We start from the raw sequence: 23,690 nt of genomic DNA, 5'->3' as shown, positions 1-23,690 counted from the left end.
GGTGTAGAGCAGCATAAGCTTTGGGGAGATGGGGCTGGGGAGCGCTCTCCCAACTCTTGGTTCTGCATGTTACCAGATCCTGCTTGAAGCCTGATGTGTTTTCTGCAAAGTAGAAAGAACTGTGTAAATGACTGATTCAAATGACTCTATGAGACACACTGAATTATAGACACAGCTGGAGAAACTTTTCCTTAACTGAAGCTGTGGGCAAATGTATGTCATTTTTGATTTAGCATTTTCCCTCACCCTTGCACCCCCTACCCCAACCACAATCCTTCATGGAGTCAGATTGTTGCTGTAGCCCTTGTGAACCCCTCTCTTCTAATGTTTAATCAAGTGCTGAAAAGAGAAATTTACAGACTATTTAAAATGTGGAAAAATTGCTTCCCAATATTTTTGACAGAGAGAGACTGAGAACACACAGCATTGAATCGTCAGGAAAATTGAAGATTTCCCCTGAACAACATTGGGATTTTACAGCAGAGGACTTGAAAGACCTTGGAGAAATTGGACGAGGCGCTTATGGTTCTGTCAACAAAATGGTCCACAAACCAAGTGGGCAGATTATGGCAGTTAAAGTAGGTGATGCCCATACTTACATTTGTACTTCAATCCTTTAGGGATGATGTGTGATGGAGAATTAATGTTCTTCCATCTAGCACCCATCTACTGCTCTTCTCTATTAATTTCCAGTGTAAAGGCTGCTATTTGCTGAATATGCATTGTGTAATGGGCATATTGTCAATTGATTTGTGATGCTCTCATAATTACTTATGCCCTTTTGAAAATGCCTGTGAGGAACTTGATGTTTTGAGGGGATCATGTGCCTCTGAAAACTGATAATGGGGCATGGGCCTTTCACCTCTGGGTCACTGGTTCAGACACAGCCTGGGTTGGTGGTAGGCACATGGTGATATCTAATAGCTTCTTGGTGTCTTTTGTGAAATGAAGGTAGTGCCTTACAATTTGCTTTTTATGTAAGCATTTGCCATGGTGTAGCCTCACCAACAGGAGCTGGAATGGAGTGGACATGCTCTAGGCAGTGTTTTGCTCTTGCTGCTGTATGATGGAGTGTCTTTGCATTGTGCTTACCATGCAGGACCTGCTCTGGATATGGAAAGCACTGAAGTTTTCTGGATTGTCCATTTTCTACCTTATGCTACCCAAAAGCTCATCTTAAACCTAGATACAATATGGAATATCATTCCCCAGCTGGGCAGTACAGAGTAATCTGGCCTCAGCAGTGCTGCTCATGGGGGCATCTTTGAGGAGCTGCTTGTCCCTTGAGCTGGGTGAGGTGGGCAGGAGCCAATCTCTCTCCTTTTCTTTGCTTGCTGCTGGCTGCTAGTTAATGACATCAGTCTTTTAACTTGCTGATACTAGCTGTAAGGGCTCCTATGAAGGAACAGAAGTGAGCAGGGTAGGAGTCTATGTTGCAGTCTTTTCTAGCTCTCTCTTTGGAATATTCCCTGATGTGGTCTGGAAATGTTCTGTGCTGCTGGTCTCAGGTGCCAGGTACACATATCCCAGCTCTAGCTGCTGTCAGTATGATACATACTTGTCTCTGATGGGTCAGGTTACTGGAGTAATCACCATCCTTGGATTTTCTCCAGTAAATACTGACTTCCTGACAGTGGGGGATCGCTGGCCAGGTCTCAGTGTTTGGAATCAGCATGCAATGGTCTTTCCTCCTGATTTTGAATCCCTAAAAGTCTCTGGTGGAGCTAGAGGCTGCTTGGAGCTAAAGGCTCATTTCTCTTAATTGCCTTCAGTGGAACCTGTAGATGGAGTTTGCAGATGACAGGTTGAAAACGGCTGATGTAGTGAAATAATACCTGGGCACCTTCAGCTTCTCAAACCTAAGGTGTGTGACCTGAGTAGCTATAGTTTCGTTGCTATAATAATATCCATGGGTAAGAAAAATCCTCTATGTACCTGAGTGGTTCTGTTATTGGAAGCTCTGCAGCAGGTCCAGCTGTGCTGAGAAGAGCACTTTGTTGGATCAGTTAATATTGCTGAGGAGGAGTCATGTCTGCTGGCACTGTGTTTGCACAAGGAATATTCAGCATAATAGGATAATCTTGTCAGTGTCAAGGGTCTGTGGAGCAGGTACAGTTCCTGTTTGAGATGTAGAAGACACCAGGGCAGTGCTCCTGAAGCCTGCTGTTGGAAATGATATGGCACAGTCTGCTGATCTGGCACTCCTGAGGGAAGAAAGGTGGTCTGAGCTCCATGGGTACACTGGACTTGGGGTCTCACTTTTAAACAAATAAACCTTGATAGATTTACAGTGTCTAACCTTCAAAATCAAAGCTCTGGGCTGGGGTGGTGCCACCTTCTTTTCTTGGAATCCACTCCCCTGGGTGGGCATGGCTAGGCCTGCAGAAAGTTGGATGGTCTGGGCAACCACATAATTTCTGAAATGTTAGTGGCAAGGGGCTGTTCTGTTTGTCCCAATGGGGATAAAACACAGAATTGAGCAAAGACCTGTGGGTAGAACAGTGAGGTCTCCAAGGCAGCAACATCTTTTCCACAGCTTGGATGGGGCAGTTATTTGAGATGAGTTTTCAGGACAGGGTTGAGCTTAGACTAGTGACTCGTTCATCCCAAACTACTCAGCGTTTTCTTTTTCCAATTACTGTTGCTTTTGGGGCAGCCAAAACTGTACATAAATTTCCCTGCTCCTGCTGTGCTCTACCTAAATCTGCCCCATGGGCCACCCATGTTTGGGGCTGTCCACCTCCTGCTCCCTCAGTCTCCCTCAAGCCTGGGGTGTCCTGACAACTTGCAGAGATAAAGCCTTCTGAAGTCCTCTTTCCCCTCCTGTGCTCTGGGAAACCATCTGCTCTCCACAGTCTCTCCTTGCTCTACAGGCAGAAACTTAAACTGTTTTGTTCTTCAGCATTATGCCGTTCTGTAAGAGAAGGCTGAGAAGGTTTAGATGGGGGGAGTGGTTTAAGAAAATGGGTCAGTCTGGTGATTGGAAGGCTTGATTACAATCTCAGTGACACCTGCTTGCCACTTCTTGCTGTGGCAACATATGTGTGTAGGGCATCAGGAACACTGCCCTGCAACTAGCTGGGTTGCAAAGCCAGTGTTTGGTTATGTGGTGGTGCTGCTGTCCCTGTCCTGTGCTGCCCCAAGAGCAGCAGCAGTGCAGCAGGGAAATCATCCTTGGAAAGATATTCAGCAGTGGGAAATAGCTTTATGGAGGCTGCAAGCCAAAAGTTGTTGGCTGTTCTGTACTGATGAGTGAAACATAGAGAGAGCTCCAGAAGCTGCTAATTAGATGCAGAGAAAATTGGTACTGGGGCCTCCACCAGCTGCACCTCCATCATTCTCCACCATTACCCAAATTTCCACTAACACTGCTGTAGGCTTCCAGCACAGTTGGGTATCTTCTTACACTACTTCTGGATGGGCCAAGTCCTGTTTGCAGCTCAGGCTGCATCCCCTATAGCTTGTCAGCCGCTTCTGCCACAGACAGGTGCAAACGCTCTTTGTTCTACAAACATGTGAAGAGGGAGTGAAACCTTGCTCTTTGCTGTGGGCTGGAGTCTTCCACTGGCTGATCCCAGCTCTTGCCCCACACCTCCAGGCATTCATCCTGCTCACCCCCCAGCCTGCCTAGAAGTGGCTGCTTCCTCCAAATTCTGGCTTTTTTTAGCCTCTCCTGCCTTTGCACAAGGAACAGCATTTGGTCTCTTGAAGTGTGGTTTAGCTCAGCCCTCTGCTCCCTCCCTGCTTGGTGCGTGTGGCTCTGATGCTGCAGAGCTCCCCAAGCACAGCATTTGCTGCTCTTCCTGTCTGGGGTTCTTACCACTGCATGAAAACAATTTGTGAGGTCTGAAATACCACCAAAATAACTTGAAAACTGTAGATGGAGGCACCATTTTGTTTTATTTTTTCCTTTCATGCATTTTGGACTCATCAGCCACTGTACAGATCCTGGCAGATGTGATCCTGGCACCTTTAGTGCTGCTGGCACAGGCAGGGCTGCCAGGAAGCTTTCATTTGTGCTCCAGCATCAGCAGCAAAGGAAGAAAATGAGAGTTGTGTTGCTGGCATGAAACGAGGGCAGCAGAGCTTATGCTGGCCAAGCATTACTGGGAAGAGGCTTGGATGATGAGCTCTTGTCCCCAGTCCTTCTGCTCCCTCTCCTTCAGCCTTTGTGTCTCTCTGGGTATCTAACAAAAAGGCCTTGTGTGCCTCTTCAGGAACAGGCTGGAGCTATGGCAGGAGCATGGACCCCCTGCCCTTGATGGCAACAGGTTGATTTTGAAGGCAGACAGTTGCAGTCTCTGGATGCTTTTGCATCCCTTACCTGAAGCCATGGAGAGCTTCTTTGTAGAGTCACCAGGGACAGGAGAAAGGAAAGAGGAATCCAAGTCAGAGGTTTCATATTCAAACCTTTCTCATTTGTGCCCCTGGAAAATGTTGTTTTATGTTTTCCAAATCTTAAAAGACAATCCTTTTATTCAGTAGTTCCCTTCCTCTCTCAACTCTTCCTAGAGCTGCAAAGTCCCTGTTTGCTCTGGGTCAGCTGGCATGGCAGTCTTCCTCTCACTGAAAAAAACCTTGATTAACATTCTTAAGGATTTTTTGGCATATGAGGTCCAGACTCTTCCAGGTGGGAACAAGAACAGCCCCATTTTGTCCAGTGCCAGCTCTGTCTCTGCACGTTCACTCTTGTGAGGCCAGTTTGTACATTACTTCCTTGTCCTCCTTACCAGGTTTCTCTTCCGGGCTCCTTGTTCTCCTGGAAGAAGACCTGCCCTGCCCAGCATTTGCCTGCATCACCACCACCAGCTCTCTGGTATTTCCTGGTCCAGCTTCCTATTCTACCCAGTGTCCTTTGACTTGGCTTCTGGTTTCTTGTTTTCTCTGTAGTCTGTTTTTGCCCAGTTTGTGGCAGTTCATAACTGACTTGTGAATAAACTTCCTGGCTTCATGCTGTGGAGAGCCTTGGTCTCTTCTCAGGATCTGCTTCAGTACTGTCAGTCTCAATTTTATGCCAGACGCTTCATGGGATATACTCTTCTGCAGCCCCCTTTTGTCTTTGCCCTCCAGCATCACCACATGATGTTGTCCCAGTTGCTCCAGGAGGCTGTGCATCTTGTGTCATGAAGGTACCACAAATTTAAGGAACAGGACTGTCTTTGGCACAGCAGAGGAACCTTTGACAAGTCCTGTTTTGTTCAGGTGAAATGGATTTCCTGGGAAGCTCAACCAGCAGGGTTGAAACCAAGAGTTTCTTTCTGTCCTGTGGTTTCCCTCTGGCACTGGTGATCACACAAAAAAGGGACTTAAAAAAATTTTTGGCATACTTTTTTTTTTTTCTGAACTGGTATAAAAATGCACAAATGAAAAAAAGGCCAAACTGGAACAAAGGGTGGAGGTTCTCTTTGTTGGAGCAGGATGTTCAGCTTCTTCCTTAAATAATGTATGTAATACCTTGTGTGCATTTTATTATCCAGAGTGTTTTAATAGGCCTCTCAAAGGCTAGGCAAACTGCCTGTTTGAAGAGTTCACAAGATAAATAAGTGAATATTTTAAATAGCCAACCTTTAATCTGTGAGGCTGTGCCTGTATGGGTCAGGAGCCCGAGCATGGCGTGTCCTGACCCTGTCGACGGGAGTGCTCCCCTGCCGCCCCACAGCCCCGGGAAGCCAGGACAGCCCTTTCTGCCCTGCAGCAGGGAGTGCCTCCAACTTTTGGGATTCAGTATTAGCAACTTCTGCCTGTTTCTCTTCAGCTAGTTCAACTGGCTGAAAAATACACTATCAAGAGACAAGTAGAGTGGTTTGTGCTTTAGTTGAGCTTTAGGCTTCTTGTCATGGCTCCATGGAAATGTCTTGCACCTCTTTTTAGTAGAATTATTTTTCTGTCAGAAATAGTTACACCTAGGACAGTAAGGCAGCTGGGGAGAGGGCATTTTTGTCCACAATTCTTGTGTTCCGTTTTCCCCCACCCCAAAAGATGTAGTGATTTTCAGCCATATGCCAGAATTTTCCATATCTTCCGATACCTGTTGTATAAATCAGCCTAGCTAGTTTAGTCCCACTGTGTAACATTGCCTAGTCTAGTCTTTAGTTCCAACCAGTGTCCTCAGATACTGTTGCTGGTTTCTTGTTTTCTCTTTAGTCTGGTATTTTTGACCAGATTACAGGTGGTTTTCCACTACTTCTATGCTAAACTTGTCCTAAGAAAATCAGAAGCAATTTCAAGATCACCTGTGTAATTGGAATAGCTGGCCATGGCACTGTTGAGAGATACATAAAATTGAACAGGTTGTTGAGCCTGTGAGGTGTTAATATAAAATCTGTGTCCTTCTGGGGAAGCCAGCAAGCTGTGGAGCTGTTTCTTGTTCAGAGCACAGTGACTCTTTCACACCATTTTGCTTTCTAGTTATTGCTTACTTTCTCAACCATAGCTTTTAAGAGATGTTCATGTCTTTTCCTTTCATAGGTTTTCTTAGATGGCAGTCTCACAGCTGAAATTGCTAAGTATCAGATATCCCTGAAAGCAGAAATTTTAACATTAATTTATACCTCCATAATCTTTCCTTACCTGGATGTCTGATAGCCCCATAAAAGCCCACCAGAATGATACATTAGTGTATTAAACTCAGTCAAGGGGCAAATTTCTTTGTCCTGATTTCCCAGATGGCTTCTGAAGAGAAGTCTAGGGTTTTTCAACTAACTGGCTTTATTGCAAGTCATCATTTCTATTAGGCACCCTCTCCCAAGTTGACTCGTGGTCAACTTATGGTTCATTGAGCAGAGATTTCTGTTTCATTCCTCCCTTTGGGTTAGGTGGCAGAGAGCTGGGGAATCCAGGGCTCCAGCCCTGCTGGTGGTACATGGGGAAAGAAGCAAATGGGGAATGGCTAAAAGGAAATAGTGAGAGAACAAGAACCTTATTGTAGGAGGTGGGAAGCTAGTTGTGATCAGTGGAAGACCTGACATAATTTTGTCAACAGTAGATGTGTTTTGGATGGGTAGGTCATTGCTCTGGTCCTCTGCAGAGGGGGCAGACCTCCTTTTTCCCCACTGTTTTTTGTCCTCAGTCCCTGCTGCCCCCAGGGAGCACTAGCCCTGGAGGGTCACTGTCAGCACCACTGCTTTCTACTCAGGACACGTATCAGCCCTGCACTCAGGACAGCGCTGTCTGGTCTTTCAGCACTAGGAGTTGGTTTTCAGTTTGATGTTTATAGCTTGGTTTGTGTTTTGTTTTTTCCTTTTCTTTTCTTGCTGCACACTGCGCCTAAATCTTTCTCTGTATGTATTTGGGCTAGCTGATGTCCCCTTCTGTTTTGAGTCCATTTGGTTTCTGGGATCTGTCACGTTTTAGGTTTGAGAGCAGTCCAGTCCCCAGTGTAGCTTATCCTTTTGCTGTTGCTGCTACCCAGGGCATAGGTTTCAGAGCTCTTGTTCCTGCTACGAGAAAGCTTTGTCCTAAACTGGGTTTGTATTGAAAGTGCTGGAGAATTTTCTCCTGGAGGATTTGATGCAGTTTAAGGCCAACAAGGAGCCATTAAAAACAAGAGTCTTCATAAGCCTCTGCTGAAAAAAAACACATTTTCCTTACATGGCTTGTTTGGCCGTGTCAGTGATCACACGCAGTAGAGCGACCAGGCTGAGAGAGGTAAGACCTGAAGCTAAGTCAGGCCTCTGCATCCATCCCTGTTTTAAATGGTGTCTTCAGGCTGTTGCCTCAGCTTGTGTCTTCCTTTCTTGCCATCTCCTGTGTTCTTGAGGGAGCGTCTGTAGCAGCTGCCGCAGTGTCTTGCACTCTGCCTTGGAGTTTGGCAGCAGATCATCATTGCAGCTCAGGTGCTGTTTGGGTAGAGTCTGCTGTTGACTTTAGCCACCTTTAGATGTTTCTTCCTGATTTCACTGCTGCGTGCTTGCTCCTTAGCTGGTGAATTGGGACTGCTGGCATGCAGCAGACTTCTGGTGTGAAAATTGGCTTAATCCTGGCTCAAACCAGGACATCCAGCTAAACAAAGCCGTTTTTTCCAGCCTGAGCTGACCCTGTCTCAGTGCTGTGCTGCATGCTGCCCCTGATAGTTTTCCCCTTCTTTTGAATCTCCAGTCTCCAGCTCTCTTGTATGAGACCTCCTAATCTTGCATCATGCCCTTACCTTCACTCCCTGAAACAGTGGTTTTTTGGGGGTCCATGCTGGCTTTTCAAGGATCCTGTGTCTGCCTGGGTGCTCTGCATCATAGCTGACCCACTCTGCATCAGCTGGGTCTGCTGCCTACCTTTTTTCTTTCTCCCAAGGGAGATAGTGTTTGGAAAAAGGAGGAGTCTTTGGGTTCAGTTGTTCTGAGCTGCTCTTAAAATCACCTCCTCAATGCTGTGTATTTTACATGCCTTCCAGAGCTGCAGAAGTAGCAGCAGAGAAGGGAATGTCAGAGGTGGGAGGAGATGCTTTTAGGGGATATGGTAGAGTTTTAGGAGCACACTGCAGGGATGGCTGTGACAGGATCATACAATGCAAGGAGAATGCAGAGGGGGCTGGGGAGACTCCCAAAGGACCAGGAAGGAGGCTTTTTGGAGGCAGAGAGATGGAGTTGGCACAGAAGGGAGATTCAGTTACATTATGGAGAAAAGCTCATTTTGCTATTGCTGCTCACCAAAGAGGTGAACTTTGCAGAGGAGTGGGTAGCATCTCAACAACAGACTAAACTGTTTCTTATAGGTCCCACCCTAGTGGCTTTGGCATCCATCCTCTCTTATTGAGGTTAGAGTAACGGCTTTATCATTTCATATGGTGCTGATTGTCTGCCACCTAGAAAGAGATGTTAAATCTGCTCAGCCTTGGATACCTCAGCAGGGGATTGCAGAGCTTTATATGGGGGCAGATGTAAGACAAAGAAATAATAAAACTTACCAGGATTTCTTCAGTGATGTGACCAAACTTCTGTGAAACAGATTTGAACCAGTGACCTAGAGGTGAAGATTTTTTGTTTCATTACTAGTCCATTGAACCCTCTTCTTGCTCATTTGGTGACTACAAAATCCCATCTTGCTCAGTGGCATCCTAGAGTGTGGATGTTACCTATGGATGTGCTGGGCAAGTGTTTGCCAGTTTTCCAAATACTCTAGAATTCACTGGGAGGGGAAAAAGCAATAAAAACATGACAATTAGCAGTCTAGGCTGTACTAGAGCTACTAGAACACTAAGAATGAGTGTTGAAATACCAAAATATCAGGATACACCAAAGGTAAGGAAAATTATAGTGTCAAAACTGTCCTTATTTTGTGTGGGTCATCACAAAATAGTCTTAAGGTACATGATCACTCACTGTTTTGCAAATGGTCCAGTATGAATGGCCAGCCTTGAAATGACCTTAGTGTTGGCCTTGTGCTTGTTAATGCATGTGGTCTTGATGCCACCAGCAGTTGCTCATGTGGTAGTAATGTAAGTGGGAGTGGGTGATGGTATCTTGCAGATTTTGCCACCCACAATCCTAAGTAATGTTTTTTCCTTGGATAGCCAAGTAGTTTTTCTCCTCAAAGAGGGCCCACTCCTCTAGCTTTTGATTTCTTGCCGAATATTTTTTCTGTGTTTTTTAAAATTGTTTTTCAACATGAGTCACACATTCAGGATCACAGTTTTCCTCACCTGTGACTCAGGGAATGCATTAATTAATGCAAGCTGTTAAATATGTCTGTAAAATCACATGAAATGCTGTGGATGGTCTTCTCCATCCTTTGTTTATCAAGCTTCATGTTTGAAAGTGTACAGTTTTCTGGTTTCAAATTTGCATTCCTCCTCAGAGCCCAAATCAGACTTTCCTTATAACTAGTTTATATATAAAGCATAGTGTGTGTATACATATGTAACTTTATATATACATAGTGTACATACATATAAAAAATGTATTTTATATAGTCTCAATGTTCCCTAGGCTAATACTAGGTGAGGAAGTGTTGGTGTTGTGAGAATTGCTCACAGGACTGTTGCCCACCACATTATCAGAGCAATGTGTTCCCTTGGTTATGTCCTGGTCCCTTTTCCCCGTGTCAGCTGTGGTGAAGGAGTGGCGGAAGGAGCCTTTTTGTCTTCTCTCCTTGCCTTAGAAATTTTAAAGATAACGCTCCTTCAAGCCCCATCCAACATAGCTAAGAACTGTGTAGGATTTTGTTTTGAAATCAAAACCTCAATATATTGTTTTCAATTAAGTATCTGCTCTTTAATTTCACTCTGACATTTTATCTGAAAATGTTAATGCTCATGAGAGAACTGGGGATTTTATAGCCTGAATTAACTGGCTTTAGGGGATTTCAGTTATATTTCTTATTTGAGAGCACAGTTTAATTCTCTAGAGTGAGTTTGAGCATGCCTTGGGGATTGCCTGTTTGGCCTTGGGTTTGGGGTCCCTGGCATGTTTCTCCAGAGGCGGGTCTGAGGATACAATAATGGCATGTAAGTGATAAAGTCTTTGCCACTCTTCCTCTTTCAGAGAATTCGGTCGACAGTGGATGAAAAAGAACAGAAGCAGCTTCTGATGGACCTTGATGTAGTAATGCGAAGCAGTGACTGCCCGTATATTGTTCAGTTTTATGGCGCACTCTTCAGAGAGGTGGGCACTCCAAACTTGCTTCATTCATAGCACAGTTTGTTTTTTACCTTGTTTTTTTTTTTCTTTCAGCTTCCACCTTGCAATAAAGGCGATAAAGTTAGTTTAGGTTAGGTTTCTTAGCTCTCCGCTTTTAATCAAGAGTATTTATCCAGGAGACCCAGACATCTGGGTGCTGCTGAGCACACACATGGGATAGCCATTACTCATTATGTGTCTCTGCATATTTCAGTCTCTGCTTCTTCCCTGCTTTTCACCTCTTTTGATGAGCTCCAGGCCTATGGCTTCCTCACGTGCAGTGTGTCCTGCCAGGCTGGCACAGCACTGCAGCACGGATCTTGAACTCAAATGTGGTTTATGTCAGCAACACTAAGATGCGACCATGTGGAGGACCTGCATCCCTGTAATGAAGGTGGCTGCTGTGATGGTAGTCACAGCTCCCCACAAGGTTTTCTGATGGATGGATGGATGAACATCTGTATCCAGGCTGTCAGAACCTGGCTGACATGCATCTGCCTTGAAGTTGTTTATACCTGCAGATGCGTAAGGGCATTCATGCTGGGTCAGACCAAAACTCCTACTTGGGCGTTCTGTCTCTGGCAGTGCCCCACAGGATCTGCTTGCAGAATCCTGTGTCCTCTGACTGAGAACTGAGTGTCCTTTGAGCTAGATGTGCCAAGTGATCCTCGCTGGATTTCTTTTCCATGAAGGTGTTCTGGCTCCCCTTGAATACATGTATGTTTTTTTGCATCCATGGTGCTCCTGAGAGACACTTCCCTTAATTGTCCACCCCTAGTTTGAAGGCCCATCACCTTGATTAACTTCGAATTTTCATCCTGCTGTTTTGAGTGACAGCCCCAGTGCTTTCCCTAGTTATTGTATTTGAAGAGGTGGAACACAGTTGAACTGTATCCATCCTCTCCAGGACGCTGAAGATTTTATGGACAGTTGCCATATTCTCCCTCTGGCATGTTTTACTGAGCCTGAAAAGTGCCAGCCTGTGTTACACATGGAACCCCTTCCAGACCTCTGAGCATATTGGTTGCTTTTGGCTGTCCTTTTGGGACAGAGACCAAAGCTGCGTGACTCTTCTGGAAAGGAGCAACATCTGCAATAGCTAGCCTAGGGGCTGTAATTCTGCTTGGCCTTTCATGGCCATAGATTGTGTGTACTGTGGAGTGTGATGCTTCCAAGAGAAAAACAGAATTAGAAACATTCTAAAAAAAAATAAATTTAGAATTAAAAAATTCTAAAAAATTAGAAAAATAAAAAGCTCTGTCAGTTGGCGACAGTTAACCCTTACATACTTCAGCTTGTTCACAGCCAGGAACATGACGTTAGTTGCTGCACATTTGTGACTTTTTTTACCATCTACTTATTGTAATTTGAGGTAGATATGATGCCGCCACTTAGGTGGCCACAGAAGGTGTCCTTCTATCTCCCAGGCATTCCCATTGCCATCTAGCTTTGAATGACCAGTAGGGACAGTTGGGCAACTGGCCTTCTTCATGCAGTCTGGCAGCCTTGTGCTGTGAGGGGAAGCCAGTCATCAGGCTGAGTGAAGTCTGTTTAGTGCAGGCCTTAGAAGAGGAATATAGCACTGGTGAGCAGCATGGGGTTGCAAGTGTTTAGTCCATTTGCAAGAACAAGAATTTTGGAGAAAGTGAATGCCAAACCTTTCCTGCTTCATTTCCTTCCTCCAGAGAGCAGCAGCTCCCACAGGTGTGGGTTATTCCCCCTCCTGTAGTTGCTCTGGTGTTGGAGCTGGTACAGTGCAGGGGACCAATCTGCAGCCTTGCCTGTTGGCCGCTACTTCAGCACAAATCCAGTACACCTACTCAAGAAAAGAAGGAAATAAGAGACCTACTGGCCACAAGTCATCTTTGCATATTATCAGCCTGCATAGAGTCCTTTGGGGCTTTATGGGAAATTTATAGGAAGAAGGTCAATGTTGTAGTTAAAGCCCAAATCCGGGACTGAATATTAAATTCCTGCTTCTACAGAGTCTACCTCTGATTTTGCCAGGTCACTCCTCTAGCTTTAAATCTCAGTCTGTATGATAAGGATAATAATCCTTCCTTTTCCCATGCTCAGCTTTTTCTAACCTGCTTAATCACAAAGCCATTTTGAGTCAGGAGGTAGAATAAAAGAATCATAGAATGGTTTGGGTTGGAATGGACCTTAAATATTACCCAGTTCCAGCCCCCCTGCATGGGAAGGGACATCTTACATCCAACCTGGCCTTGAACACTTCCAGGGATGGGGCATCCACCACCTTCTTGGGCAGCCTCTTCCATTGTCTCACCACCCTCACACTAAAGAATTTCTTCCTAATGACTAACCTAAATCTCCCATCTTCCCACTTAAAACCATTACCCCTTGTCCTATCACTACACACCCTGGTAAAAAGTCCCTCCCCAGCTTTCCTGTAGTGCCTTCAGGCACTGGAAGGCCATTATGAGGTCTCCTCGAAGCCTTCTCTTCTCCAGGCGGAACAGCCCCAACTCTCTCAGCCTTTCTTCATAGGATAGGTGCTCCAGCCATCTGATCATCTTCATGGCCCTCCTCTGGACTTGCTTCAAGAGCTCTGTGTCCTTCCAATGATGAGTGCTCCAGAACTGGACACAGTAGTCCAGGTGAGGTCTCATGAGTGAAAAGCAGAGGAGCAGAATGACTTCCCTCAACCTGCTGGCCATGCTTCTTTTGATGCAGCCGAGGACATGGTTGCCTTTCTGGGCTGCAAGTGCACACTGCTGACTCATGTTGAGCTTTTCATCGACCAACACTCCCAGGTCCATCTCCTCAATCCATTCTCTGCTCAACCTGTATGTGTGCTTGAGGTTGTCGCAACCCAGGTGCAGGACCTTGCACTTGGCCTTGTTGAACTTCATAAAGTGGACATGGGCCCACCTCTCCAGCCTGTCAAGATCCCTCTGGATGGCATCCCTTCCCTCCAGTGTGTCAACCACACCACACAGCTTGATGTCATCAGCCAGCTGGCTAAGTGTGCGCTCAGTTCCACTGCCCATGTCGTTGGCAAAGATGTTAAATAGCACCAGTCCCAGTACCAATCCCTGAGGAAAGCCACTCATCACTGGTCTCCATCTGGACATCGAGCCATTGATCACTACTCTCCGAGTGCGACCATCCAGCCAATTCCTTATCCACTGAGTGGATATACACCCATGAAATCCATATCCTTCCAATTTTGAGATGAGGATGTCATGTGGGACAGTGTTGAATGCTTTCCACAAGTCTGGGTAGATGACATCAGTTGTTCTTCCCTTGTCCACTAATGTCTACCCTATCATAAAAGGCCACTAAATTAGTCAGGCATGATTTGCCCTTGGTGAAGCCATGTTGGTTGCCACCAACGACATCCACATTTTCCATGTGCCTTCGCAGAGCCTTCAGGAGGATCTGCTCCATGATCTTGTTGGGCACAGAGTTGAGACTGACTGGCCTGTATTTCCCTGGGTCTTCTTTCCTTCCCTTTTTGAAAACACGGGTTATATTTCCCCTTTTCCAGTCAGTGGGAACTTCACCGGAATGCCATGGCTTTTCAAATATGATGGAAAGCGGCATTGCAACTTCATCTGGCAGTTCCCTTAGGATCCACGGTTGGATCTTGTCGGCTCCCATGGACTTGTGTGCTTTCAGGTTTTTTAGCTGTTCTCGAACCTGCTCTCTCCTACAATGGGGAGATCTTCCTTTTCCTGGTCTCTGCCTTTGAATTCTGTACCCTGGACAGCGTGGCCAGAGCCCTTAGTGGTGAAGACTGAGGAAAAATTTGTTTTAGTACCTCAGCCTTCTCCATATCCTGCATGACAAGGTCTCTTGTTTCCTTCTGCAGAGGGCCCACATTTTTCCTGTTCTTCTTCTTATCATTGATGTACCTGTAGAAACCCTTCTAATTACAGAATCACAGAATCATCCTGATTGGAAATGACCTTGAAGATCATCAAGTCCAACCATAACCTAAATCCACCAACCATACCCTAAGTATACCCATTCAGTGCTTAAATCATGTACCTAAGCACCACATCTGTATTTCTCTTAAACACTTCCAGGGATGGTGACTCTAGCACAAAATTAACTTTGATGTCCCTGGCCAGGTTTAACTTTTATCTGGGCTTCAGCTTTCCTTCCTGACCTGATCTGACCTGACCTGATCACAGACAACTTTGTATTTCTCCCAGGCTACCAATCGTTCTTACGCTCTCTGAAGACTTCCTTTTTTTTCTAGGAGTGTTCAGGAACTCTCTGTTCATTAGATATTGTCCACAGTCATACAGTACAAGCTCCTGCCAAGTGTGGAGCCTCAGCCTTGGCTGAGTATTTCCAGCTTTGCTGAAATACAGATGATGAGGCTGTCAGCTGTTGTAGAGAAAACTCTCTGAGTAAGACAATATTTTGCCAGATGCTGATGAGCAACGTGTTGAGAGCTGTCTGAGCTTGTCACCTCTCTGCAGCTCTAGGCACATCCCAGGAACAGGCTGCCCAGGGAGGTGGTGAAGTCACCATCCCTGGAAGTGTTTAAAAGAAATATAGATATAGTGCTTAGTGACATGATTTAAGCACTGAACAGGTAGATTAGGTTATGGTAGGTGGATTTAGGTTATGGTTGGAATTAATGACCTTCAAGGTCCTTTCCAACCAGGATGATTCTATGATAAATAGTATAAAAATGTACCTTGATCAGCTCCGAAGTGTCAGCCTGGCCTCTGCTGCATCCCTTTGTCTTGTTAAAAATTTCTGTCCCTCTGCAGCCCTGCAGGGTTTCTTGGGTGCTCCATCTGGGTAGGGTTTCAGTAAGGTCACTCTGGGTTGTATCACGTTGGTCCCTCAGGTCTCCTTTTCCCCTCACTCTCATCATGAGTGGTGTTTTCTTCTGAAATGAAAGCCACCTTCTCTTCTCCTCGGTCCCTTACCGCCAAGTTGGTGTTCCAATTCAGATAGCTCAAAGGTATGCAGGGTGAGCTGGTGTGTTTGGGTAAGGTTTTATTTCTTGTCATATTAATTACATGTTCTAATATTAATTACATCTTTCAGAGCTAGGAAACTATGACACAAGAGGCCCATCCTCTTCTTAGCAGATCTGTTCCCAAATAATGTGAACGATCCAGGTCGTTGTTGCACAGTCCCCTGGAGTGTAAGAGCACATGGGATGTTATTGAAGACTAAACCTGTCTCAGGAGATCCTACAGCAAAACATGTATAAGCAAAGCACTTCATTCCAGCATTTCAAGGTGAAAAGTAAGGAACTAAGCTTAAAAAAGCCTCTCGGGACCACCAGGATTCAAATCCTGAGCCAGGATTCAAATCGTGCAGGGATGGATGGAGCTACAGATGGAATTTTTCCCCTAGTTATGTTCTGTCTCACTTTTTCAGCAAACATTTTCACAGAATCACGAGGGGATCTCAAAAGATCATCCAATCCAACCCCCCTGCCATAGCAGGGTCACCTGGAGCACATCACACAGGAACATGTCCAGGCAGGTTTGCAGTGCCTCCAGAGAAGGAGACTCCACAATCTCTCTGGGCAGCCTGTTCCAGTATCATTCTCTGTCACTCTCAGAGTAAAAACGTTTTTCCTCACATTTACGTGGAACCTTCTGTGCTACACTTTACAGACCATTGCCCTTTGTCCTATCATTGGACATCACTGAGAAGAACCTGTCTCTGTCCTCCTGACACTTGCCCGTAACATATTTATAAACATTGATGTGGTCACCCCTCAGTCTTCTCTTTTCCAAGCTAAAGAGGCCCAGCTCCCTCAGCCTTTCCTCATAAGGGAAATGTTCCATTCCTTTTTCTTCTTTGTAGTTCTGCACTGGACTCTTTCAAGCAGTTCCCTGTCCTTGAAGTGAGGGGCCCAGAACTGGATACAATATTCCGGATGTGGCCTCACCAAGGCAGAATAGAGGGGGAGGAGAACCTCCCTTGACCTAGTAACCACACCCTTTCTAATACACCTTAGGACGTCATTGGCCTTTTTGGCCACAAGGGCACATTGCTGGCTCATGGTCATCCCCCTGTCCACCAGGTCCCTTTCCGTTACACTGCTCTTCAACAAGTCAAAAAGTCTTCTCTGGGAACTGGTCCAACTTGTCCCTCAGTAGGCAGCATCCTAGAGCTTTGCTTCATGGTTTTTAATCATACGGGACATCTTTCTGTTATGGTGTATGTCTGTGTATATGGTGTAACGTGGAACAATGCAAAAGCGACAAGTTGATTGCCAGGTACAGGACTTTGCTTGAGTTTATCGGCACTGATTAGATGAGATTAAATTGCTTGTTTAGTGGAACAGGAACAAAGCTGAAAGAGTAGAAGACAGGGTTTCATTTCAGCCTTTGCATGTAGTAAGGGGCTTCATTGCACTTAAAGTAGGTAGTGCACGTGCTGGAGTCAGGTCCTCCCTGGGACAGTGCGCTGCTCACTCCTACTTTTGTTGTTGAAGCTGTGACCTTCATGTCACCATGTTGTACCGTCATGTGATGTCACAGCATCCCTCATTCTGCTAGTGCAGCTGTTGAGCAGGTTGTTCTCTTACTTAGTTCTCTAATGATCCTAGATAGAAAAACCACTCTTTTTTTCAATAACAGAAAGAATCCCTGAGCACTGACATTCTAATGTTTGGCAGTTGGAATGGTTTTCATGTCCATAGCCTGACTTCTTAACAGAAGAGAGAATGAAGTTGCATCTCATACAGGCTGGAGAATGGAGAGAATTAGAAAGGGCAGGAGGAAGGTCCAGAAGGAGTAGTTATATCCCTGGCTATGTTCCTGGTTACACTGGCTATAGAAGGGATTCAGTGGTTGGTGAATCATACAGTCGTTGAATCACAGAATGGTTTGAGTTGGAAGGGACCTCCAAATATGATCTAGTTCCAATGCCCCTGCTATGAGCAGGGACACCTTCCACTAGGCCAGGTTGCTCCAAGCCCCATCCAACCAGGCCTTAGTTTTCCTTCCTTCCAGGGATGGGGCAACCACAGGTTCTCTGGGCAACCGGGGCCAGTGTCTCACCACCCTCTTTGTAAAAGGTTTCTTCCTTATGTCCAAGCTAAATCTACTCTCTTTAAGTTTAAAGCCATTGCTCCCTGTACTATTGCAACAACCCCTGCTTCATGGTTCTTACAAGCTGGCTTTATATATTGAAAGGCTGTTCTAAGGACTCCCCAAAGCCTTCTCTTCTCCAGGCTGAACAACCCCAACTCAGTCAGCCTGTCTCCATAGCAGAGGTGCTCTGATAATTTTTGTGGCCTCCTCTGGACCTGCTCCAACAGCTCTGTGTCTTTCCTGTGCTGAGAACCCTAGAGCTGGGTGCAGTGCTGCAGGTGGGGTCTCACCAGAGCAGAGCAGAGGGGGAAAATCACCATCTTGTGCCTGCTCCTGTTTGCTTCCTTCACACTCCTTTTGATGCTGTCCAGAACACAGTTGGCTTTCTGGGTGGTTACCAGCTCATTACCACCTCATGTCCAATTTTCCATCCACCAGTATTGCCAAGTCCTTCTCTGCAGGGTTGCTCTCAATCCCTACACCCTTCAGTGCTTATTTATGCTGATAAGTGCTCCAGTCCAAGTGCAGGATCTTGCACGTAGCCTTGTTGCACTTCCTGGGGGTTGCCCTGGCTCTATGAAGCCAAACTGCACTTGACTCGTAAAGATGCACACAGAGCTCCACATCGGTCATCAGAGGTGCCCTACTGAAGAGGGTCTGGTTCCTCATGTCCATTTGTTACCTCTTACAGCAGTATGTGCTGAGTGGGGGAGAAAAAAGGTGATTACTGGGGCTTCCACAAAGATTTCACTTGAGTTGCTTTCTTCTAGTGAGAAGAGGGGAGGGCTGAGCCATAGGACTGGGCAACACAGAGGTTTTCGCTTTGAATTTTGCTGTTTGGAGGGTTTTTAGGTCTGAGAAAAAAAAACACCTTTTCTTGCATATATGCTGGAATCTTTACAAGTAATCTAGTTTGAGACTGTGTCTAAAAGGATGGGAATGTTTGCTTTGTTATCACTGCCACACTAATTTCTCTTTCAAAGTAACTGTTACTTTTATTCTCAAGAGAAGAGGTAAAAAGCCTTGTCTGACTTGAGATTTCAGCAGTGACTCCTACACAGTGTGAGTGTAGCTGAGCCAAGTTTAAACCAACAAGCTCAGTAGCTGATAAAATTATTCAGTTAAAAATTCACTGCAAGTTGTAAAACATGCCTGGGAAGCCATGTAAATTGGCCCATGGGACTTTCTGCTGGTACAAGAGAAGAGCTGGCGTGGATGTGTCAGTAGTACAGTGCTGATGCTGGTGTGAAGTGTGGACATATCCTTGGTCAATTGATACAAGGTGTTCGTTCTCTTTGCTGTTGATGCACAACACCCCATTCCTATGGAAATGTTTGTCTTATGTTGGCATTGCTCAAGGCATCTGTCCCTGTAATCAATCCCTGATTGCAAAAGTGTCCTCTGTGCCATATAAGGGTATGTGAGGGTGATGACATTCTTCATTCTCACTCAGTAGTGTAAATGCAACTTGCATTAAAAGTTGGTTGCTCCCTGCAGTGCCGTAATGTAGGAAGCCTACAATATTGGCCAGCACTCAGTCACCCTCACAGTAAGTGTTTCCTAGTACTCAGAGGGAACCTCCTTTGTGTCAGTTTGTGCCCATTGCCTCTTGTCTTGTCACTTGGCACCACTGAAGAGAGCCTGGCTCCATCTCTTTGCACCCTGCCTCGAGGTATTTATGTACATTGGTGAGATTCACCTGAGCTTTCTCTCCTCTGGGCTGAACAGTCCTGGCTCGCTCGCCCTTTCCTCAAAGGAGAGATGCTCCAGTCCCTTAGTCATCTTGGTGACCCCTTTTCTGGACTCTCTCCAATATATCCATGTCTGTCTTGTTCTGGGAGCACAGCCCTGGACACAGGACTCCAGGGGTGGCCTCTCCAGTGCTGAGGGAGGAGAAGGATCCCCTCCCTTGACTTGTTAACATCCTCCTAATGCAGCCCAGGGTGCTAGTGACCTTCACAGCAAAGGCATGTTGTTGGCCCAGGTTCCACTTGGTGTCCACCAGGCCTCCTAGGTCCTCTTCTGCCAGGCTGCGTTCCAGCTGGGTGGGCCCAGCTGGGTGGCCTCTTTGTGATATGCTCAGCTGTCGACTGGGAACTCAGGACCTGACGTTCAGAAGCTGAAGCATCTCAATTGCTGATGAAGCAGTTTTTGTGTTTGTCCTGGAGATATTTTTGAATGAAATGTGCAAGCTGTTCCTTGACTTTTTTTTTTTAATGCCTACAAGATGTACGTTAGTATCTGGTTTAATACCCAATAAGGACTCAGATACATTATTTGGAAGAATAGCCATCCCCCTAGCCATCCCTTGCCAGTCTTCCTTTTTTCTTCTCAGTAAAATTAATCAGCTTTGCCAATCAGCAAGTCCTTTCAAGTACCAGGAAGAGATAAGAACCTGTAGAGTTTTGAATCTCACTACCAGCCTCAATAAAGCTCCATAACTGAAAAGGGCTCTCACCTTTTGTCATTGATCTTGCTGACAGGAGTTCACATTCATCAGATTTTTTTTATTATGAGATCAATAAATGCCTACATCCAAGCTTTCTATACAGCTTACACTTCATGAAATCAAGGAAACCAAGTCTTTCCTTTGGTGCTTTTGATCACATGCAGCTTTTTTGATGGTTAAATTTACATTGGATAACAACTTATTATACTCGTTTGCTTTTTCAGTAACACACATCCCAACCCCATAGATGTACAAAGTATATTGTGAAACTTTTGTTACGATAATGGCTCTAATAAGGTTGTTTCAGTTCATTTTGCTTTTGCTGTATGAACACTAGCCCTTGTAACCTGAATGACTGAAGACACAACATTGGTGTGATTAGACATAAACACAAGGCTTTAGGTGGTCAGTCATGTTCTGGAATTCTTGAACAAATCCAGTCCCCTGTAGTCTTAGCTCAATGATGTGGGAATGTAGTGTGGTATTGGGTTTTTGTAGGATGCTGGTCAAAACAGAAGCAGTGTTTGAATTATTCTGCAGCCAGTAGAACAAGTTTGTTTTCACTGCAGATGACTTGTAAGGGTCTGGTGTGGTTCCAGTTTCACTTGGTGTGTACACATCACTAGCACTGGAGCCACATTGCTTTCTTTGAACCACTCTCAATGATCTGGAAGTGCCTCAGCTGCACTTTGTGTTCATTGCCAGTGCTGAAAAGGGAAATTTTCTGCATGTGTTCCCTAATTTCATTTTTGCAGTTTAAATCTGAACAGGTCCTCAGCCAAATTAATCCATAGCTGGTCTTCCATTCTCCAGCAGCCTGAGCTCACCTTTCTCCCTTTTTTCTTCCCAATGTGCTGTCCTGGCCTCTTTCACTCTGGTGTCTCTGTGTGTTCCACAGCACATTTTTGATCAGTCCCTTCTGCTTTGTTTTGGGTGAAATGTGTGTTTTCTGCGCTCAGGCTTGCAGCAGGCATTTCCCTTGGGTGAGTGATATTGGCTCCTGCTCTTCGTTGTGCTGATGTAAAAACCCTAGTGCCAAAAATGAGCAGCATAACATGGGGCTGCCTGCGGCTCTAAACCTACAGTTGTCTTCCCTGCTGATGGCTAGCTTTTCCTAGGAAAGCAGATCCCCCTTCTCAGAAGGAGGCAGCTCTCTCTGTTATAACCAGCCAGTCAAAAGAGGTGAATGCTTCTGGAGGGGAGGGCAACAAAGCTGGTGACAGGGCTGGAAGACATCCTCTGAGGAGCAGCTGAGGATGTGGGGTTTGTCTAGTTTGAAGAAAAGGAGGCTGAGAGGCAACCTCATGGCTCTCTGCAGCTTCCTTGGGAGGGGACATGGAGTGGGAGGTGTTGAGCTCTTCTTCCTTTAACCAGCTATAGGTCGTATGGATATGGTTCAAAGCTGTGCCAGGGGAGGTTTAAACTGGACATTAGTAAGCATTTCTTCACCAAGGCAGTGGTTAAACACTCGTAATAGGCTTCCTGGAGAGGTGGGAGATTCCCCAAGCCTGTCAGTGTTCAAGAGGCATTTGAACAATGCACTTTTAACTTCTGAGCAGCCATGAGTGGTCAAGCAGTTGCTTGACCTAGATGCTTGTTGTAGGTCCTCTCCAACTGAAATAGTCTATTCCATTCTGTTCTGTACCTGTTGGAAAGAGCATCCCTCCTTTGGCAGGAGGTGGCGTTGGATTCTCTGTCACTAAAGCAGCAGCAGCAGCATCATTCATAATGCTGGTGGCACGTGGGACTTTTCCTGTTAGTTTGCTGCCTGTATGGTTAAAACAGCCTTGCATGTAAGTATGCAGCCCTAGACAAACTGGCTGGCACTGCTGCCTCTGCTGGTACCAGCCTGCAGTGTTTGACAGCACCTGCTGAGCACTTCTGTTCCCATTAAACCAGGCGTTTGGACTGGAGGCATCTTGATGGATGCAGTTCCTTGGCTTGTGTTTCACAGGAAGTCATTCTGAGTGGCAGAAAAGCCCTTTTTGGCCTTTAAACCTGTGTCTCTACAAGTTTATCCATCAGTTAAATGTAACTGGAGAATTGTTCCTGTCTCTCATGAGCACTGAGAGATTGCTTCAAATAGAAGTGACTTGGGCGTGCAGGATGGGAGCAAGGGACTTTGCCACACATCCAGCATGACCATACCCTGGTTCTTCTTCCTAATTTCATTTCCATGTATGAACATAGATTTTGGGTGGTTTGTGTTCTGTCTGGCCATGAAAAAATCTGCTTTCTATGGGATAGTTACTTGGAGAAGTTTCTCCTCAGTTTGTCACTTGTGTCACAGGTGTGTGAAGCTTAGTCATAACCAAGCTGGTGTCCCGTGCTCAGAACCACCCAGGGCAGTGCTGCCTGAAGGTGCTGTTCCCTACACAAGTGTTTTAGGTGGTCTTTAGCCAGGATAAGACAACCAGATTAATCAGTCCTGTTCTGCACCTAGCTTTTGACAGCTAATGCAGTTTCAATACTCACTGCGATATAGCTTGTAGAAGACAAGTGTAAATATGTGGCTTCTGGTGAGGACAGGTATATTTTTAATGGATTCATATTTGTCGCACTGAATAGTTGTCTGAAGTCTGTGAGTCTACAGAAAGAGCTCATGCAAAGCCTTCTGTTGTCCTCAACTGGAGGCAAAATGTTAAAGAAAAATGAAATAACTAAGATCAATCTATGGCTAAGATGTCCATCCCCACGTAGTAGATACATACTAAACAAAAGTTGTGTGAATTGTCTTCTGGCCTCTGCAGGGTAGTAAAAAACTGAGGGGGTATTTTTTTAGTCTTACTGTGCATGCTGATGTTTCACTGTACCTGCAGCCTTCTGAAGAGCTAAAGAGGTTTTGATGCTAGGATTCATCTAGATTCAGGCATCTAAAATGCTGTATCAGGTGTGAGCTGGTCAGTTAGATTCCTCTGCTGGTGAGTGGAGTGAGGAAGAGGTGCACACAGGGGCAAGTCTTCCATTCCTAAAGTTAATCAAGATCGATTCCGTCCTTCTTGTTGAATGCACGTTGCTGTTAATGTATTATATTGGGTTCAAGGGAACTCTTTATGCTCTCTGGATTTTTGTTTCTTGCTTGTATCTTGACAGTAACACAGATTCTTTTCTCTTTCCAGGGTGACTGTTGGATCTGTATGGAGCTCATGTCTACCTCGTTTGATAAGTTTTACAAATATGTATATAGTGTATTAGATGATGTTATTCCAGAAGAAATCCTAGGCAAAATCACTTTAGCTGTGAGTATTTTGTTAAGCCTTTTGTGTATGTTTTTGAAGCTAATGTGAAAAATTCAGACCTCTCTCACACCTGAGAAGGCTGGTTGATCTGTGTACAAGCAGAACTGCTGCTGATATATTGCACCATGATTTTAATGATCCTTAAGTATACTCTGACTTTCTCTATCACAATGTGTGATAGAAAAGCAAGTCCTGGGGTCTGTAATCAGTTTATAAAGAGACCCGAGAACCAGCTTCCTGCTCTGTCTGCTTGAGCATCAGTGCTGACAGTGTAGGCACCAGCCCCTCCTCAGGGATCACTTCACATGTGCTGTTGGAACACCAGTGGAAGCTGACTGCAGGTCGTCTC

General features: G+C 45.4%; 1 protein-coding gene across 1 annotated transcript in view; it reads left to right on the top strand.

The window, feature by feature from the left end:
- MAP2K4 (mitogen-activated protein kinase kinase 4) overlaps positions 1 to 23,690 on the top strand; it is a 106,354-nt gene that overhangs the window by 56,423 nt on the left and 26,241 nt on the right. Inside the window, exons 3-5 of the mRNA XM_051635117.1 lie at positions 404 to 578; positions 10,476 to 10,595; positions 23,222 to 23,341. Coding sequence (XP_051491077.1) covers positions 404 to 578; positions 10,476 to 10,595; positions 23,222 to 23,341 — 415 coding nt within the window. The remainder of the gene's footprint in view (positions 1 to 403; positions 579 to 10,475; positions 10,596 to 23,221; positions 23,342 to 23,690) is intronic.

This window comes from Apus apus, chromosome 17, assembly GCF_020740795.1.
Source record: "Apus apus isolate bApuApu2 chromosome 17, bApuApu2.pri.cur, whole genome shotgun sequence".
NCBI classification, from domain to species: Eukaryota; Metazoa; Chordata; class Aves; order Apodiformes; family Apodidae; genus Apus; species Apus apus.
The sequence above is the reverse complement of the archived record's forward strand: the minus strand, read 5'-3'. Positions and strand labels throughout refer to the sequence as shown.